Source organism: Budorcas taxicolor, chromosome 12 (assembly GCF_023091745.1).
Source record: "Budorcas taxicolor isolate Tak-1 chromosome 12, Takin1.1, whole genome shotgun sequence".
In the NCBI taxonomy this organism is placed as follows: Eukaryota; Metazoa; Chordata; class Mammalia; order Artiodactyla; family Bovidae; genus Budorcas; species Budorcas taxicolor.
In genome coordinates this window covers 69,711,010-69,731,299 of record NC_068921.1, presented here as the reverse complement: position 1 = coordinate 69,731,299, position 20,290 = coordinate 69,711,010, and the positions used below count along the sequence as shown (strand labels likewise).

The 20,290-nt window shown below is 39.3% G+C and overlaps 1 protein-coding gene across 1 annotated transcript in view; it reads right to left on the bottom strand.

Annotated features, from left to right (window-relative positions):
• Window positions 1–20,290, bottom strand: part of LOC128057588 (ATP-binding cassette sub-family C member 4-like) — a 286,799-nt gene that overhangs the window by 186,836 nt on the left and 79,673 nt on the right. Inside the window, exon 5 of the mRNA XM_052650036.1 lies at window positions 4,625–4,714. Within this exon, the coding sequence (XP_052505996.1) occupies window positions 4,625–4,714 (90 nt within the window). The remainder of the gene's footprint in view (window positions 1–4,624; window positions 4,715–20,290) is intronic.

Genomic DNA, 20,290 nt, shown 5'->3' with positions numbered 1-20,290 from the left:
GGAATAGTCAATAAGGCAGAAGTAGATGTTTTCCTAGAACTCTTTTGCTTTTTCTATAATCCAACGGATGTTGGCAATTTGGTTCCTCTGCCTTTTCTAAATCCAGCTTGGACTTCTGGAAGTTCACCATTCACATACTGTTGAAACAAGGCTTCGAGAATTTTGAGCATTACTTTGCTAGTGTGTGAGATGAGTGCAATTGTGTGGTAGTTTGAACATTGTTTGGCATTGAGTTACTTTGGGATTGGAATGAAAACATCTTTTCCAGTTCTATGGCCATCAAAATCTTGTGCACACTAGGAGACCCCACAGAGACTGAGCAGACCTGCCTTTGAGTGTTTGAGTGTCTCTTTCAGAGGTATGGGTCAGCAGTGGCCTGCCACAGGGGCAGGGCCTCTGGGTGCAGCAGACCTGGGTATGGCATAAGCCCTCTCAGAGGTTGCAATTAACCCCACCATAGGGCCGCCAAAACTTACACAGGACTGGGGAAACAGACTCTTGGAGGGCAGGAAAAAAAAGAAAAAACCTTGTACACACAAGGACCAAGGAGAAAAAAAACAGTGACCCCACAAGAGACTGACCCAGACTTGCCTGTGAGTGTCCAGTAGTCTCTGACAGAGGCATGGGTTGGCTGTGGCCTGCTACAGGGTTGGGGACACTGACTGTGGCAGTGCATACATAGGACCTTTAGAAAAGGTCACCATTATCTTCATTCAGTTCAGTCACTCAGTCAAGTCTGACTCTTTGCAACCCCATGGACTGATGTATGCCAGGCTTCAGTGTCCATCAGCAAATCTGAGAGCTTGCTCAAACTCATGCTCATTGAGTCTGTGATGCCATCCAACCATCTCATCCTCTGACATTCCCTTCTCCTCCCACCTTCAATCTTTCCCAGCATCACAGTCTTTTCAAATGAGTCAGTTCTTCCCATCAGGTGGCCAAAGAATTGGAGTTCAGCTTCAGCATCAGTCCTTCCAATGAATATTCAGGACTGATTTCCTTTAGGATAGACTGGTTGGGTCTCCTTGCAGTCCACAGGACTCTCAAGAGTCTTCCCCAACACCACAGTTCAAAAGCATCAATTCTTTGGGGCTCAGCTTTCTTGATAGTCAAACTCTCACATCCACACATGACTGCTAGAAAAACCATAGCTTTGACTAGATAGACCTTTGTTGGTAAAGTAATGTCTCTGCTTTTTAATAAGCTGTCTATGTTGGTCATAGCTTTCCTTTCAAGGAGCAAGTGTCTTTTAATTTTATGGCTGCAGTGATTTTGGAGCCCAAGAAAATAAAGTCTGTCACTGTTTCCATTGTTACCCTGTCTATTTGCCATGAAGTGATGGGACCAGATGCCATGAACTTTGTTTTTTGACTGTTGAGTTTTAAGGCAACTTTTTCACTCTCCTCTTTCACTTTCATCAAGAGGCTCTTTAGTTATTCTTCACTTTCTGCAATAAGGGTGCTATCATCTGCATATTTGAGGTTTTTGATATTTCTCCAAGCAATCTTGATTTCAACTTATGCTTCATCCAGCCTGTCATTTTTCATGATATACTCTGCATATAAGTTAAATAACCAGGGTGACAATATATAGCCTTGACGTACTCCTTTCCCAATTGGAACCAGAGTATTGTTCCATGTCTAGTTCGAACTGTTGCTTTTTGACCTGCATACAGATTTCTCAGCAGGCAGGTAAGGTGGTCTGGTATTCCTATCTCTTTCAGAATTTTCCACAGTTTGTTGTTATCCACACAGTTAAAGGTTTTGGCACAGTTAATAAAGCAAAAGTAGATGTTTTCCTGGAACTCTCATGCTTTTTCTATGATCCAACGGATGTTGGCAATTTGATCTCTGGCGATTTGTCTGCCTTTTCTAAATTCAGCTTAAACATCTGGAAATTCATGGTTCAAGTACTGTTGAAGCTTCATTTGGAGAATTTTGAACATTACTTTGCTAGGGTGTGAGATGAGTGCAATTCTGCAGTAGCTGGAACATTTCTTGGCATTTTCTTTCTTTGGGATTAGAATGAAAACTGACTTTTTTCAGTCCTGTGGCCACTGCTCAGTTTTCCAGATATGCTGGCATATTGAGTACAGCACTTTCACAGCATCATCTTTTAGGATTTGAAATAGCTCAATTGGAATTCCATCACCTCCTCTAGCTTTGTTTGTAGTGATTCTTCATAAGGTCCACTTGGCTTCACATTCCAGAATGTCTGGCTCTAGGTGAGTGATCACACCATTGTGGTTATCTGGGTCATGAAGATCTTTTTTGTATAGTTCTTCTGTGCATTCCTGTCATCTTTTCCTAATATCTTCTGCTTCTGTTAGATCCATACCATTTCAGTCCTTTATTGTGCCCATCTTTGCATGAAATGTTCCCTTGGTATCTCTAATTTTCTTGAAGAGATCTCTAGTCTTTCCCAGTCTATACTGTTTTCCTCTGTTTCTTTGCATTGATCACTGAGGAAGACTTTCTTATCTCTCCTTGCTATTCTTTGGAACTCTGCATTCAAATGGGTATATCTTTCCTTTTCTCCTTTGCCTTTAACTTCTCTTCTTTTCTCAGCTAATTGTAAGGCCTCGGCAGACAACCATTCTGCCTTTTTGCATTTCTTTTTCTTGCAGATGGTCTTCACTGCCTCCTGTACAATGCCACGAACCTCTGTCCACAGTTCTTCAGGCACTCTGTCTATCAGATCTAATCCTTTGACTCTATTTGTCACTTCCACTATATAATCATAAGGGATTTGATTTAGGTCACAGCTGAATGGCCTAGTGGTTTTCCCCACTTTCTTCAATTTAAGTCTGAATTTGGCAATAAGAAATTCATGATCTGAGCCACAGTCAGCTCCCAGTCTTGTTTTTGCTGACTGATATAGAGCTTCTCCATCTTTGGCCTCATAGAATATAATCAATCTGATTTCAGTATTCACCATCTGGTGATGTCCATGTGTAGAGTTTTCGCTTGTGTTGATGAAAGAGGGTGTTTGCTATGACCAGTGTGTTCTCTTGGCAAAACTCTGTTAGCCTTTGCCCTGCTTCATTTTGTACTCCAAGGCCAAATTTGCCTGTTACTCCAGGTAGCTCTTGACTTCCTATTCTTGCATTCCAGTCCCCTATAATGAAGAGGACATCATTTTTGGCTGTTAGTTCTAGAAGGTTTTGTAGGTCTTCATGGAACCATTCAGTTTCAGCTTCTTCAGCATTACTGGTCAGGGCATAGACTTGGATGGATTACTGTGAAATTGAATGGTTTGCTTTGGAAACGAACGGAGATCATTCTGTCATTTTTGAAACTCTGCGTTCAGTTCAGTTCCATCTCTCAGTCATGTACAACTCTTTGCGACCCTATGTGCTGCAGCACGCCAGGCTTCCCTGTCTATCATCAACTCATGTCCATTGAGTCAGTGCTGTCATCTAATCATCTCATCCTCTGTTGTTCCCTTCTCCTGCCTTCAATCTTTCCCAGCATCACGGTCTTTTCAAATGAGTCAGTTCTTCCCATCAGGTGGCCAAAGTATTAGAATTTCAGCATCAGTCCTTCCAATGAATATTCAGGACTGATTTCCTTTAGGATGGACTGGTCGGATCTCCTTGTGGTCCAAGGGACTCTCAAGAGTCTTCTCAATCACTGCAGTTCAAGAGCATCAATTCTTTGGCACTCAGCTTTCTTTATAGTCCAACTCTCACATCCATACATGACTACTGGAAAAACCATAGCCTTGACTCGATGGACTTTTGTTGGCAAAGTAATGTCTCTGCTTTTTAAGATGCTGTCTAGTTTGGTCAAAACTTTTCTTTCAAGGAGCAAGCATCTTTTAGTTTCGTGGCTGCAGTCACCATCTGCAGTGATTTTGGAGCCAAAAACATATGCAGAGTACATCATGAGAAATGCTAGACTGGATGAAGCACAAGCTTTAATCAAGATTGCCAGGAGAAATATCAATAACATCAGATATGCAGATAATACCACAATTAAGGAGAAAGTGAAGAAGAACTAAAGAGCCTCTTGATGAAAGTGAAAGAAGATAGTGAAAAGTTGGCTTAAAACTCAACCTTCAGAAAACTAAGATCTTGGCATCTGGTCCCATCACTTCATGGCAAATTTTTGGGGAAACAGTGGAAACAAGTACTGCATAGTCATAAGGTAAGTGTAAAACAAAAAAGAGTAATGGGGTTGACTGCTGAAAGGAAGTTGAGTCTGGCTGGAGACCACCTACTTGGCATATTCCTCACAGGCTCCCTGTGCAGCAGCACTGAACAGGGCACAGGGGAAATAACAATCCCTGCCCACCAAGACTTCACCATCCAGAGGAGGAGGAAAACAGTTCAGCAACACTGACAGCATGTGCCAAGAAGGGCTGCACGAGGAGGACCTTTAGGGACACTAACCGAGCTAGGAAAGAACACTTCTGCCTATCTAGTATTAGAAAAACAAAATTCTAATCCATAGGACAATACATATTTTTGCATGTAAGTTGCACACAGAAGAGATGAGAGCTGGATAACTACAACCTTTATCTTAACTTCTCAACAGAACCCTGGCTGACACCAAATCCTGGCACTTGGCTCCCAGAAAGCTGAACCCAGTGAAAAATGAAAGAGGATCCCTTGGGCACTTACCCTGTCAAACCTGTTCACATCGTTGGACAGCAGGTTGACTATCTGGCCTGTGGTGGTCTTCCTTATGGCTGAGTTATTCAGGCGAAGGGACTGAAATAAAGAGAGGGAGCAAGAGAACTGGATTCCTGTGTTGATACAAATTCATACTTAAAACATAGCAAACTGGATAACACTTTCTTGGAGTCACGCATAGTATCAGGATGCGCAGGATAACCCCTGACAGCAGGGCTCTAGGGACACATGTTCATTCTTCATCTCCTTGTGGCAAAAGCCCCGCCCACAAGGACAGCAAAGGGAGGAGTAGGAGGTAGAAATGAAATCCCCCACCCTGTTTCTCAATGAACTTGGGTCTGCCCAGAGTGTAAAGAATGTAGGTTTGGACTTAGGAGCAAAATAAAGTAAATTTGAGCCTAACTAGATGAGAGTGGAGAAACTGCCTTAAAGCAAGAAATTAGAGGACTTGGACTATAAATTAGGAGACTTGGAATCAATCACACTGTATGTGAAATCATTTAAGAACTTTGACCTTAGTTTCCTCATTCTAATATGAGCAGGGGACTTCCCTGGTGGTTCAGTGGTTAAGCATCTGCCTGTTAATGCAGAGTACACAGCTTTGATCTCTCATCTGGGAAGATCCCACATGCTGCAGGGCAACTAAGCCTGTGCACCACAATTACTGGGCCTGAGTATCCTACAGCCTGTGTTCTGCAATAAGAGAAACCATCTACACACTGCAATTAGAGAGCAGCCCTCAACAGAGAAACAAGAGAAAGCCCACACAAAGCAAAAAAGGCCCAGCACAGACAAAAATAAATACTTATTAAATTGTTTTTAAAAATGTTTTTAAATAATATACAATAAAATGAGCAGAGAATAATGTTCAAAATAATATTCTGGTGAGGAATCTATGACATTTAATGCCTGACTTTACAAAAAATGACCTGTTTTACACAATCCCTTTATTTGGTAAAAAGTTCCAAAATATGCCCTAGAGATTAGGAATCTGAAGTGACCCCTGTGAGATGTTTAAGTGGACCACCAACTGGAGCCATGGATCCAAACAAAATGTCAGAATTCATGAAAACTTTTCATTTAGTTCTCAAGTTAAAGAGAAAAATCAGTGATCAAGCAGAAAATATAAAATTATGTAGTCATCATGGAAGAGGGTATGGCGGTTTCTCAAAAAATTAAACATAAGATTAGTATATAGCACAACAGTTTCACTACTGGGAATGTACTCAAAAGAACTGAAAGCACAACCTTGAACAGATATTTGTTTACCTATGTTCATAGCAGCACTATTCAAAATAGATATAAGATGGAAACAAGCCAAATGTTTATTAACAGATGAATGAATACATAAAATATTGTACATACCTATCATGAAATATCATTCAGTCTTAAAAAGGAATTTAATTCTGACAACTGATACAACATGGATAAACCTTGAAAACATGCTAGGTGACATAATCCGGACATTATATGCTTTCACTTATATGAGGCATCTGGAGTAGTGAAATTCATAAAGAGAAGTAGAATGGTGATGGTGGTGAAGGGATTAGAGTAGAAACTTAGTGTTTAATGGGTACAGATTTGGGAAGATGAAAAAGTTCTGGAGATGCATAATAGTGATAACTCCACAACAATGTGAATGTACCTGATGTCACTAAGTGGTGCACTTAAAAAGAGTTAAAACTGTAAATTTTGTTGTGTATATTTTGCTGCAATTTTTTTAAAAAAATCAATGATCAAATGACAAAAGTTATTTTACCACAGTTGTGGAAAGGCAATTAAAAGACAAGTAATTTTCTATATATCATACATCCCACAAGATCATTCAACAATACAAACTATGACTATAAGCTTAGCAGCCATTCCATTCCTAACACTCAATCTGATTTCTTTCCAGGACTAGGGATGAGCAAATAGGGCCTCCGCATAAACCAGAAACATTCAGATGGGCCTTTTAGAACTGCTCTGCAGCACCAGATTTTGCTCTAAAAGTCAGCCCACCTGTAACCTACAAAAAAACAAACATCTTATTTCTTCACCTCAGCAGGATTCTACATGCATGAAAGTTATGACCAACCTAGATAGCATATTCAAAAGCAGAGACATTACTTTGCTGACTAAGGTCCGTCTAGTCAAGGTTATGGTTTTTCCAATAGTTATGTATGGATGTGAGAGTTGGACTATGAAGAAGGCTGAGCACCGAAGAATTGATGCTTTTGAACTGTGGTGTTGGAGAAGACTTTTGAGAGTCCCTTGGAATGCAAGGAGATCCAACCAATCCATTCTGAAGGAGATCAGCCCTGGGATTTCTTTGGAAGGAATGATGCTGAAGCTGAAACTCCAGTACTTTGGCCACCTCATGCGAAGAGTTGATTCACTGGAAAAGACTCTGATGCTGGGAGGGATTGTGGGCAGGAGGAGAAGGGGACGACAGAGGATGAGATGGCTGGATGGCATCATTGACTCGATGGACATGAGTCTGAGTGAACTCCAGGAATTGGTGATGGACAGGGAGGCCTAGTGTGCTGCGATTCATGGGGTTGCAAAGAGTCGGACATGACTGAGCGACTTAACTGAACTGAACTGAAAGTGCATGTGGAAACTGTCTCTCCCATGTGTCTGGAGGGGCTTCCCTGGTAGCTCAGCTGGTAAAGAATCCACCTGCAATGCAGGAGACCCCAGTTCAATTCCTGGGTCAGGAAGATTTCCTGGAAAAGGGATAGGCTATCCACTGCAGTATTCCTGGGCGTCCCTGGTGGTTCAGCTGGTAAAGAATCCGCCTGCAATGTGGGGAGACCTGAGTTCAATCCCTGGGTTGGGAAGATCCCCTGGAGGAGGGAACACCTACCCACTACAATATTCTGGCCTGGAGAATTCCATGGACTGTACAGTCCATGGGGTTGCAAAGAGTTAGACATGACTGAGTGATGTTTCTGGAAATTCAAATTACCTCTATGGTTTTACCTCAGCAATTCCTGACTTTTTTTTTAATTTTTATTTTTACTATAGTTTGCTTTACAATACTGTATCGGTTTTGCCATACATTGACATGAATCAGCCACGGGTGTACATGAGTTCCCAATGCTGAACCCCCCTCCCACCTTCCACCCCATATCATCTCTCTGGATCATCCCCGTGCACCAGCCCCAAGCATCCTGTATCCTATATCAAACCTAGACTAGCGATTCGTTTCTTACATGATAGTATACATGTTTCAATGCCATTCTCCCAAATCATCCCACCCTTTCCCTCTCCCACAGAGTCCAAAAGACTGTTCTAAACATCTGTGTCTCTTTTGCAGTCTTGCATACAGGGTTATCATTACCATCTTTCTAAATTCCATTTATATGTGTTAGTATACTGTATTGGTGTTTTTCTTTCTGGCTTACTGCCCTCTGTATAATAGGCTCCAGTTTCATCCACCTCATTAGAACTGATTCAAATGTATTCTTTTTAATGGCTGAGTAATACTCCATTGTGTATATGTACCACAGCTTTCTTATCCATTCATCTGCTGATGGACATCTAGGTTGTTTCCATGTCCTGGCTATTATAAACAGTGCTGCGGTGAACATTGGGGTACACGTGTCTCTTTCAATTCTGGTTTCCTCGGTGTGTATGCCCAGCAGTAGGATTGCTGGGTCATAAGGCAGTTCTTTCTATTTGCAAATTTTTAAGGAATCTCCACACTGTTCTCCATAGTGGCTGTACTAGTTTGCATTCCCACCAACAGTGTAAGAGGGTTCCCTTTTCTCCACACCCTCTCCAGCATTTATTGCTTGAAGACTTTTGGATCGCTGCCATTCTGATTGGTGTGAAATGGTACCTCATTGTGGTCTTGATTTCCATTTCTCTGATAATGAGTGATGTTGAGCATCTTTTCATGTGTTTGTTAGCCATCCGTATGTCTTCTTTGGAGAAATGTCTATTTAGTTCTTTGACCCATTTTTTGATTGGGTCATTTATTTTTCTGGAATTGAGCTGCATAAGTTGCTTGTATATTTTTGAGATTAGTTGTTTGTGAGTTGCTTCATTTGCTATTATTTTCTCCCATTCCGAAGGCTGTCTTTTCACCTTTCGTAGAGTTTCCTTTGTTGTGCAGAAGCTTTTAATCTTAATTAGGTCCCATTTGTTTATTTTTGCTTTTATTTCCATTACTCTGGAAGGTGGATCATAGAGGATCCTGCTGTGACTTATGTCGGAGAGTGTTTTGCCTATGTTCTCCTCTAGGAGATTTATAGTTTCTGGTCTTACGTTTAGATCTTTAATCCATTTTGAGTTTATTTTTGTGTATGGTGTTAGAAAGTGATCTAGTTCATTCTTTTAAAAGTGGTTGACCAGTTTTCCCAGCACCACTTGTTAAAGAGATTGTCTTTAATCCATTGTATATTCTTGCTTCCTTTGTCGAAGATAAGGTGTCCATAGGTGTGTGGATTTATCTCTGGGCTTTCTATTTTGTTCCATTGATCTATATGTCTGTCATTGAGCCAGCACCATACTGTCTTGATGACTATGGCTTTGTAGTAGAGCCTAAAGTCAAGCAGGTTGATTCCTCCAGTTCCATTCTTCTTTCTCAAGATTGCCTTGGCTATTCGAGGTTTTTTTTATTTCCATACAAATTGTGAAATTATTTGTTCTGGCTCTGTGAAAAAGACCGCAGGTAGCTTGATAGGGATTACATTGAATCTGTAGATTGCTTTGGGTAGTACACTCATTTTCACTATATTGATTCTTCCAATCCATGAACATGGTATATTTCTCCATCTATTAGTGTCCTCTTTGATTTCTTTCATCAGTGTTTTATAATTTTCTATATATAGGTCTTTAGTTTCTTTATGTAGATATATTCTTAAGTATTTTATTCTTTTCATTGCAACGGTGAATGAATTGTTTCCTTAATTTCTTTTTCTACTTTCTCATTATTAGTGTATAGGAATGCAAGGGATTTCTGTGTGTTGATTTTATATCCTGCAATTTTACTATATTCATTGATTAGCTCTAGTAATTTTCTGGTGGAGTTTTTAGGGTTTTCTATGTTGAGGATCATGTCATCTGCAAACAGAGTTTTACTTCTTATTTTCCAATCTGGATTCCTTTTATTTCTTTTTCTGCTCTGATTGCTGTGGCCAAAACTTCCAGAACTATGTTGAATAGTAGCGGTGAAATTGGGCACCCTTGTCTAGTTCCTGACTTTAGGAAAAATGCTTTCAATTTTTCACCATTGAGGATAATGTTTGCTGTGGGTTTATCATATACAGCTTCTATTATGTTGAGGTATGTTCCTTCTATTCCTGCTTTCTGGAGAGTTTTTATCATAAATGGATGTTAAATTTTGTCAAAGGCCTTCTCTGCATCTATTGAGATAATCATATGGCTTTTATTTTTCAATTTGTTAATGTGGTGAGTTACACTGATTGATTTGCGGATATTGAAGAATCCTTGCATCCCTGGGATAAAGCCCACTTGGTTATGGTGTATGATAGTTTTAATGTGTTGTTGGATTCTGATTGCTAGGATTTTGTTAAGGATTTTTGCATCTATGTTCATCAGTGATATTGGCCTGTAGTTTTCTTTTTTTGTGGCATCTTTGTCAGGTTTTGGTATTAGGGTGATGGTGGCCTCATAGAATGAGTTTGGAAGTTTACCTTCCTCTGCAATTTTCTGGAAGACTTTGAGTAGGATAGGTATTAGCTCTTCTTGAAATTTTTGGTAGAATTCAGGTGTGAAGCCGTCTGGACCTGGGCTTTTGTTTGCTGGAAGATTTCTGATTACAGTTTCAATTTCCGTGCTTGTGATGGGTCTGTTAAGATTTTCTATTTCTTCCTGGTTCAGTTTTGGAAAGTTGTACTTTTCTAAGAATTTGTCCATTTCTTCCACGTTGTCCATTTTATTGGCATACAATTGCTGATAGTAGTCTCTTATGATCCTTTGTATTTCTGTGTTGTCTGTTGTGATCTCTCCATTTTCATTTCTAATTTTATTAATTTGATTTTTCTCTGTTTGTTTCTTGATGAGTCTGGCTAATGGTTTGTCAATTTTATTTATCCTTTCAAAGAACCAGCTTTTGGCTTTGTTGATTTTTGGCTATGGTCTCTTTTGGTTTTTTTGCATTTATTTCTGCCCTAATTTTTAAGATTTCTTTCCTTCTACTACTCTGGGGTTCTCCATTTCTTCCTTTTCTAGTTGCTTTAGGTGTAGAGTTAAGTTATTTATTTGACTTTTTTCTTCTTTCTTGAGGTATTCCTGTATTGCTATGAACTTTCCTCTTAGCACTGCTTTTATAGTGTCCCACAGGTTTTGGGTTGTTGTGTTTTCATTTTCATTCATTTCTATGCATATTTTGATTTCTTTTTTGATTTCTTCTGTGATTTGTTGGTTATTCAGAAGTGTGTTGTTCAGCCTCCATATGCTGGAATTTTTAATAGTTTTTATCCTGTAATTGAGATCTAATCTTAATGCATTATGGTCAGAAAAGATGCTTGGAATGATTTCTATTTTTTGAATTTATCAAGGTTAGATTTATGGCCCAGAATGTGATCTATCCTGGAGAAGGTTCTGTGAGCACTTGAGAAAAAGGTGAAATTCATTGTTTTGGGGTGAAATGTCCTATAGATATCAATTAGGTCTAACTGGTCTATTGTATCTTTTAAAGTTTGCGTTTCCACATTAATTTTCTGTTTAGTTGATCTGTCCATAGATGTGACTGGGGTATTAAAGTCTCCCACTATTATTGTGTTATTATTAATTTCCCCTTTCATACTTGTTAGCATTTGTCTTACATATTGTGGTGCTCCTATGTTGGGTGCATATATATTTATAATTGTTATATCTTCTTCTTGGATTGATCCTTTAATCATTATGTAGTGGCCTTCTTTGTCTCTTTTCACAGCCTTTGTTTTAAAGTCTATTTTATCGGATATGAGTATCGCTACTCCTGCTTTCTTTTGGTCTCTATTTGCGTGGTATATCTTTTTCCAGCCCTTCACTTTCAGTCTGTATGTGTCCCTTGTTTTGAGGTCGGTCTCTCGTAGGCAGCATATATAGGGGTCTTGTTTTTGTATCCATTCAGCCAGTCTTTGCCTTTTGGTTGGGGCATTCAACCCATTTATGTTTAAGGTAATGATTGATAAGTATGATCCTGTTGCCATTTACTGTATTGTTTTGGGTTCTGGTTTATACACCCTTTTTGTGTTTCCTATCTAGAGAATATCCTTTAGTATTTGTTGGAGAGCTGGTTTGGTGGTGCTGAATTCTCTCAGCTTTTGCTTGTCTGTAAAGCTTTTGATTTCTCCTTCATATTTGAATGAGATCCTTGCTGGGTACAGTAATCTGGGCTGTAGGTTATTTTCTTTCCTCACTTTAAGTATGTCTTGCCATTCCCTCCTGGCCTGGAGAATTTCTATTGAAAGATCAGCTGTTATCCTTATGGGAATACCCTTGTGTGTTAATTGATGTTTTTCCCTTGCTGCTTTTAATATTTGTTCTTTGTGTTTGATCTTTGTTCATTTGATTACTATGTGTCTTGGGGTGTTTCACCTTGGGTTTATCCTGTTTGGAACTCTCTGGGTTTCTTGGACTTGGGTTACTATTTCCTTCCCCATTTTAGGGAAGTTTTCAACTATTATCTCCTCAAGTATTTTCTCATGGTCTTTCTTTTTGTCTTCTTCTTCTGGGACTCCTATAATTCGAATGTTGGAGCATTTCATATTGTCCTGGAGTTCTCTGAGATTGTCTTCATTTCTTTTAATTCGTTATTCCTCTCTGATTCATTTATTTCTACCATTCTATCTTCTATTTCACTAATCCTATCTTCTGTTTCCGTTATTCTACTATTTGTTGCCTCCAGAGTGTTTCTGATCTCATTTATTGCATTATTCATTATATATTGATTCTTTTTTATTTCTTCTAGGTCCCTGTTAAACCTTTCTTGCATCTTCTCCAGGCTATTTATCTGTGATTCCATTCTGATTTCAAGATTTTGGATCATTTTCACTATCATTATTTGGAATTCTTTCTCAGGTAGATTCCCTATCTCTTCCTCTTTTGTTTGGCTTGGTGGGCATTTCTCCTGTTCCTTTACCTGCTGGGTATCGCTCTGTCTCTTCATCTTGGTTATATTACTGCGTTTGGGGTGGCCTTTCTGTATTCTGGGAATTTGTGGAGTTCTCTTTATTTTGGAGTTTCCTCACTGTGGGTGGGGTTGTATCAGTGGCTTGTCAAGGTTTCTTGGTTAGGGAAGCTTGTGTCGGTGTTCTGGTGGGTGGAGCTGGATTTCTTTTCTCTGGAGTGCAATGAAGTGTCCAGTAATGAGTTATGCAATGTCTATGGTTTTGGAGTAACTTTGAGCTGCCTGTATATTGAAACTCAGGGGTGTGCTCCTGTGTTGCTGGAGAATTTGCATGGTATGTCTTGCTCTGGAACATGTTGGCCCTTGGGTGGTGCTTGGTTTCAGTGTAGGTATGGCGGCATTTGATGAGCTTCTATCAATTAATGTTCCCTGGATTCAGGAGTTCTCTGATGTTCTCAGGATTGGGCTTAAGCCTCCTGCTTCTGGTTTTCAGTTTTATTTTTACAGTAGCCTCAAGACTTCTCCATCTATACAGCACCAATGATAAAACATCTAGGTTAAAGATGAAAAGTTTCTCCACATTGAGGGATACCCAGAGAGGTTCACTGTTTTTGAAGACAATGATCTGCCTTTCTGGATTCCTGATGTCCTCTGCCAGCATTCAGAAGTTGTTTTGTAGAATTTACTCAGCGTTGAAATGTTCTTTTGATGAATTTGTGGGGGAGAAAATGGTCTCCCCATCCTATTCCTCCATCATCTTAGGACTGCCCCCCCCCCAACTTTGTAAAAAGACAATTCTTATAAATACAAAGAATCTAAATTGGAAAGAAAGGAGTCAAACTGTCACTATTTGTAGATGACATGATACTATACATAGGAAATCCTAAAGACACTACCATAAAACTATTAGAGTTCATCAATGAATTCGGTAAAGTTTCAGGATATAAAATTAATATACAAAAATGTGCTGTATTTCTATACATTATTAACAAAGTATCAGGAAGGGAAATTAAGGAAACAATCCTGTTTACCACTGCATCAAAAAGATTTAAATGCCTAGGAATAAACCTACCTACGGAGGTAAAAGATCTGTACCCCTGAAACTCTAAGACACTGATGAAAGAAATTAAAGATGACGAAACAGATGGAAAGATATACCATGTTCTTGGATTGGAAAAATTAGTATTGTCAAAATGACCATACTACCCAAGGAAATCTACAGATTCAATGCAATGCCTATCAAATTACCAATGGCATTTTTCACAGAACTGGAACAAAAAAATATATAAAATTTTTATGGAAAAAAATGACACAAATAGTCAAAAAAAATTGAAGAAAAACAAAGCTGGAGGAATCATACTCCTTGACTTCGATCATAGTACAAAGCTACAGTAATCAAAATAATAGTATGAAAGTGAAGTGAAAGTCACTCAGCCATGTCCAACTCTTTGTGACCCCATTGACTATACAGTCCATGGAATTCTCTAGGCCAAAATACTAGAGTGGGTGGCCTTTCTCTTCTCCAGGGGATCTTCCCAACCCAGGGATCAAACTCAGGTCCCCATATTGCAAGCAGATTCTTTACCAGCTGAGCCACAAGGGAAGTCCAAGGGAAGAGAGTATGATATTGGCACCAAAATAGACACATAGATCCATGGAACAGCATAGAGAGGCCAGAAATAAACCCATACACTTAGGGTCAACTAATTTAAGACAAAGGAGGCAAGAATACACAATGGAGAAAGCACAATCTCTTCAATAACTGATGCTGAAAAAATGCACAGTTCAGTTTAGTCACTCAGTCGTGTCCAACTTAGTGACTCCATGGACTGCAGCACACCAGGCTTCCCAGCCTATCACCAACTCCCAGAGCTTGCTTAAACTCATGTCCATCAAGTCAGTGAAGTCATCCAACCATCTCATCCTCTGTTGTCCCTTTCTCTTCCTGTCTTCAATCTTCCCCAGTATCAGGGTCTTTTCCAATGAATCAGTTCTTCACATCAGGTGGCCAAAGTGTTGGAGCTTAAACTTCAGCATCAGTCCTCCCAGTGAATATTCAGGACTGATTTTCTTTAGGATTGGCTGGTTTGATCTCCTTGCTGTCCAAGGGAATCTAAATAGTCTTCTCCAACACAATAGTTCAAAAGCACCAATACTTTGGCACTCAGCTTTCTTTATGGTTCTACTCTGACATCCATACATGACTGCTGGAAAAACCATAGTTGACTAGATGGACCTTTGTCAGTACAGTACTGTCTCTGCTTTTTAATATGCTGTCTAGATTGGTCATAGCTTTTCTCCCAAGAAGCATCATCTTTTAATTTCATGGCTGCGGTCACCATCTGCAGTGATTTTGGAGCCCAAGAAAATGAAGTCTGTCACTGTTTCCATTGTTTTCCCATCCATTTGCCATGAAATGATGGCACCGAATGCCATGATCTTTTTTTTTTTAAGTTTTATGCCAGCTTTTACACTCTTCTTTCACTTTCATCAAGAGGCTCTTTAGTTTCTCTTTGCTTTCTGCCATAAGGGTGGTGTCATCTGCATATCTGAGGTTATTGATACTTCTCCCTGCAATCTTGATTACAGCTTGTGCTTCATTCAGCCCAACATTTCACATGAGGTACTCTGCATATGAGTCAAATTAGCAGGGTGACAATATACAGCCTTGATGCACTCTTTCCCCAATTTGGAACCATTCCATTGTTCCATGTCTGGTTCTAACTGTTGCTTCTTGACCAGCATACAGGTTTCTCAGGAGGCAGGTAAGGTGGTCTGGTATTCCCATCTCTTGAAGAATTTTCCAGAGTTTGTTGTGACCCACAACAAACAAAGTAAAAGGCTTGAGTGTAGTCAATGAAGCAGAAATAGATGTGTGGGGTTTTTTTCGGATTCTCTTGCTTTTTCTATGATCCAACGGATGTTGGCAATTTGATCTCTGGTTCCTCTGCCTTTTCTAAATCTGGCTTGTTGCCTCGCTTGGAGAATTTTGAACATTACTTTGGTTGCATGTGAAATGAGTGCAATTGTCCAGTGGTTGGAACATTCCTTAGCATTGCCTTTCTTTGGGATTAGAATGAAAACTGACTTTTCCTGTCCTGTGGTCACTGATGAGTTTTCCAAGTTTGCTGGCATATTGAGTGCAGCACTTTCACAGCATCATCTTTCAGGATTTGAAATAGCTCAACTGGAATTCCATCGCTTCCACTAGCTTTGTTCATAGTGATGCTTCCTAAGGCCCCCCTTGACTTCACATTCCAGGATGTCTGGCTCTAGGTGAGTGATCACACCATCATGGTTATCTGGGTCATTAAGATCTTTTTTGAATAGTTCTTCTGTGTATTCTTGCCATCTCTCCTTAATATCGTCTGCTTCTGTTAGGTCCATACAATTTCTGTCCTCTATTGTGCCCATCTTTGCATGAAATATTCCCTTGGTATCTCTAATTTTCTTGAAGAGATCTCTGTCTTTTCCATTCTGTTGTTTCCCTCTATTTCTTTGCATTGATTACTAAGGAAGGCTTTCTTATCTCTCCTCGCTATTCTTTGGAACTCTGCATTCAAATAGGTATATCTTTCCTTTTCTCTTTGCCTTTCACTTCTCTTCTTTTCTCAACTATTTGAAAGGTCTCCTCAGACAATCATTTTGCCTTTTCACATTTCTTCTTCTTGGGGATGGTTTTTATCACTGCTTCCTGTACAATGTTACGAACCTCCATCCATAGTTCTTCAAGCACTGTATCTATCAGATCTAATGCCTTCAATCTCTTTGCCACATCTACTGCATAATCATAAGGGATTTGACTTAGGTCATACCTGAATGGCACAGTGGTTTTCCCTACTTTCTTCAATTTAAGTCTGAATTTGGCAATAAGGAGTTCATGAACTCAGTCACAGTCAGCTCCCAGTCTTGTTTATGCTGACTGTATAGAGCTTATTCATCTTTGGTTGCAAAGAATATAATCAATCTCATTTTAGTATTGACCATCTGGTAATGTCCTTGTGTAGAGCTGTCCATTGTGTTGTTGGAAGAGGGTGTTTGCTATAACCATGGCATTCTCTTGGCAAAATGCTCTTAGCCTTTGCCCTGCTTCATTTTGTACTCTAAGGCCAAATTTGCCTGTTATTACAGGTATCTCTTGACTTCCTACTTTTGCATTCCAGTCCCCTATAATGAAGAGGACATCTTTTTTGGCTGTTAGTTCTGGGAGTTCTTGTAAGTCTTCATAGAACCATTCAACTCTAACTTCTTCAGCATTACTGGTTGGGACATAGACTTAGATTACTGTGATATTCAATGGTTTGCCTTGGAAACAAACAGAAATCATTCTGTCATTTTTGAGACTGGATCCAAGTACGGCATTTCAGACTCTTTTGTTGACTATGAGGACTACTCCATTTCTTCTAAGGGATTCATGTCCACAGTAGTAGATATAATGGTCATCTGAATTAAATTCGCACATTCCAGCTCATTTTATTTCACTGATTCCTAAAATGTTGATGTTTACTCTTGCCATAACCTATTTGACTACTTCCAATTTACCATGATTCATAGATGGAACATTCCAGGTTCCTATGCAATATTGTTCTTTACAGCATCAGAATTTACTTCTATCACCAGTCACATCCACAACTAGGTGTCATTTTCATTTTGGCTCAGCCTCTTCATTCCTTCTGAAGCTATTTCTCCACTTTTCTCCAGTATCATATTGGGCACCTACCAACCTAGGGAGTTCATCTTTCAGTGTCCTATCATTTTGCCTTTTTATACTCTTCATGGAGTCCTCAAGGCAAGAATGCTGAAGTGATTTTTCCATTTCCTTCTCCAGTCGACCACATTTTGTCAGAACCCTCCACCATGACCCATCCATTTTTGGTGGTCCTACATGGCATGGTTCATAGTTTCACTGAGTTAGAAAAGGCTGTGATTCAAGTGATCAGTTTGGTTATTTTTAAATGTAGCTTGCTCCTTGGAAGAAAAGCTATGACAAACCTAGTCAGCATATTAAGAAGCAGACACATTACTTTACCAACAAAGTTCTGGGAAAACTGGACAGATGCATTTAAAAGGATGAAATTAAACCATTCTCTAATACCATATACAAAAATAAACTCAAAATGTATTAAAGACCTAAATGTAAGACCAGATATTATAAAATTCCTAGAGGGAAACATAGGCAGAACACTCTTTGACATAAACCAATGCAGTGTATTTTAGGGTTCTCTCTCTTAAAGTAAAAGAAATGATAGCAAAAATAAATAGAAAAGAACTAAACTTAAAAACTTTTGCATGGAGAAGGAAATCATCAACCAAATGAAAAGAAAAGATACTGAATCATAGGAAATATTTGTAAATGATATGACCTATATGGGATTAATATCCAATGTATACAAGCAATTTATATAATACAACATCATAAAAACAAACAACTCTATTGAAAATGGACATAAAGAATTAAACAGACATTTTTCCAATGAGGAAATGTGAATCAAAACTACAATGAGATATCACCTCACACCTGTCAGAATGACTTTAATCAAAAAGAACATGAATAACAAATGCTGGTAAAGATGTGGAGCAGAGGTAACACTTATACACTATTGGTGGAAATGTATATTGGACAGCCACTGTGAAGAACTGTATGAAGGTTTGTCAAAGAACTAAAAAGAAAACTACCACATGACCCAGCAATTCAACTTCCTGTGATATATCCAAAAAAAAAAAAAAAACACTACTTCAAAAAAGATACATGTACCACAATGTTCATATAAGCATTATTTACAATTGTCAGGATATGCAAGCAACCTAAGTATCCATACACAGACATCCAATCACTGCAGATAGTAACTGCAGCCATGAAACTAAAAGAAACATGATCCTTGGAAGAAAAGCTAGGACCAACCTGCTGCTGCCGCTAAGTCGCTTCAGTCGTGTCCGACTCTGTGCGACCCCATAGATGGCAGCCCACTAGGCTCCTCTGTCTCTGGGATTCTCCAGGCAAGAATACTGTAGTGGGTTGCCATTTTCTTCTCCAATGCATGAAAGCGAAAAGCGAAAGTGAAGTCGCTCAGTCATGCCCGACTCTTAGCGACCCCATGGACTGCAGCCTACCAGGCTTCTCTGTCCATGGGACTTTCCAGGCAAGAGTACTGGGGTGGGGTGCCATTGCCTTCTCCATGACCAACCTAGATAGCATATTAAAAAGCAGAGACATCACTTTGCCAACAAAGGTCCTTCTAGTCAAGGCTATAGTTTTTCCAGTAGTCATGTATGTATGTGAAAGTTGGACTATAAAGAAAGCTGAGCACCAAAGAATTGATGCTTTTGAACTGTGGTGTTAAGAAGACCCTTGAGAGTCCCCTGGACACTAAGGAGATCAAACCAGTTAATCCCAAAGGAAATCAATCATGCCTGCAAAGATGGGAGGCGGGAGTAGAAAGGGATGACAGAGGATGAGATGGTTGTATGGCATCACCAACTCAATGGACATGAGTTTGAGCAAGCTCCAGAAGTTGGTGATGGACAGGGAAGCCTGGTATGATGCCATCCATGGTGTCACAAAGAGTCAGATACAACTGAGTGACTGAACTGAATGGAACTGATGCTAAATGAAACAAGTCAGAGAGAGAGAGATAAATACTGTATGATATTGCTTATAAGTGGAGCCTAAAAATACAACAAACTAGTAAATAAAACAAAATAGAAATAGGCTCACAGATATAGAGAACAAAGTAGTGGTTACCAGTGAACTGGGGGAGAGCCATATAGTGATGGGGGAGTGAGAGGTACAAACTATTGGGTGTAAGGTAGCCTACAATGATATATAGTACAACATAGGGAATACAGCCAATATCCTATAATAACTGTAAATGGAATGTAATCTTTAAATATCATATAAAATTTTCTAAAAAAATGGAAAAAGAAACAATTCCTTAAGGCTAATCAAGTAGGCAAATTAATGCCTTTGGCAAATGTTTACTTTCATGTAAGCAACATGCCCCCCTGGAGAAGGGCATGGCAACCCACTCCAGTATTCTTGCTTGGAGAATTTCACAGACAGAGGAGCCTGGCAGGTTATGGTCCATGGAGTTGTAAAGAGTTGGACATGACTGAGCAACTAAGACTCTCACTTTCACTTTCAAGCAGCATGCTAGGAAGGGTACAATTTCTCAAAGGCAACATTCCAAAGAACTAGTGGGAAGATAAAGAAAACCGGGTGGACAATGTCTTACATGTGGAACAAAGAGTAAACTTTGAGTGAAACATCACCTCACAACTAATATAAGAGTTTCATAGTGTACTTCTGGTGAAATTTCCTATTTATTTATTTATAAGAGTTAAACATGACTTGCAAAGACAAACTTCTAGACAATTTGTAGGGAAACCTGAGTATTCATCTTCTAAATAGTTGAAGGTGCAACAGAATAACAAACATGATGATTAAGGACAAGGAAGATGCTTGACTGGAGTGTATGGGCATCGTTGCATTTCCACATCACATAGGAAAAAATTAGCTTATGTTCTACAGTGTATGATGGACAGTGACATGCCAGGCCCCCAGTTTCACACTTGTTGTTCTTTAATTG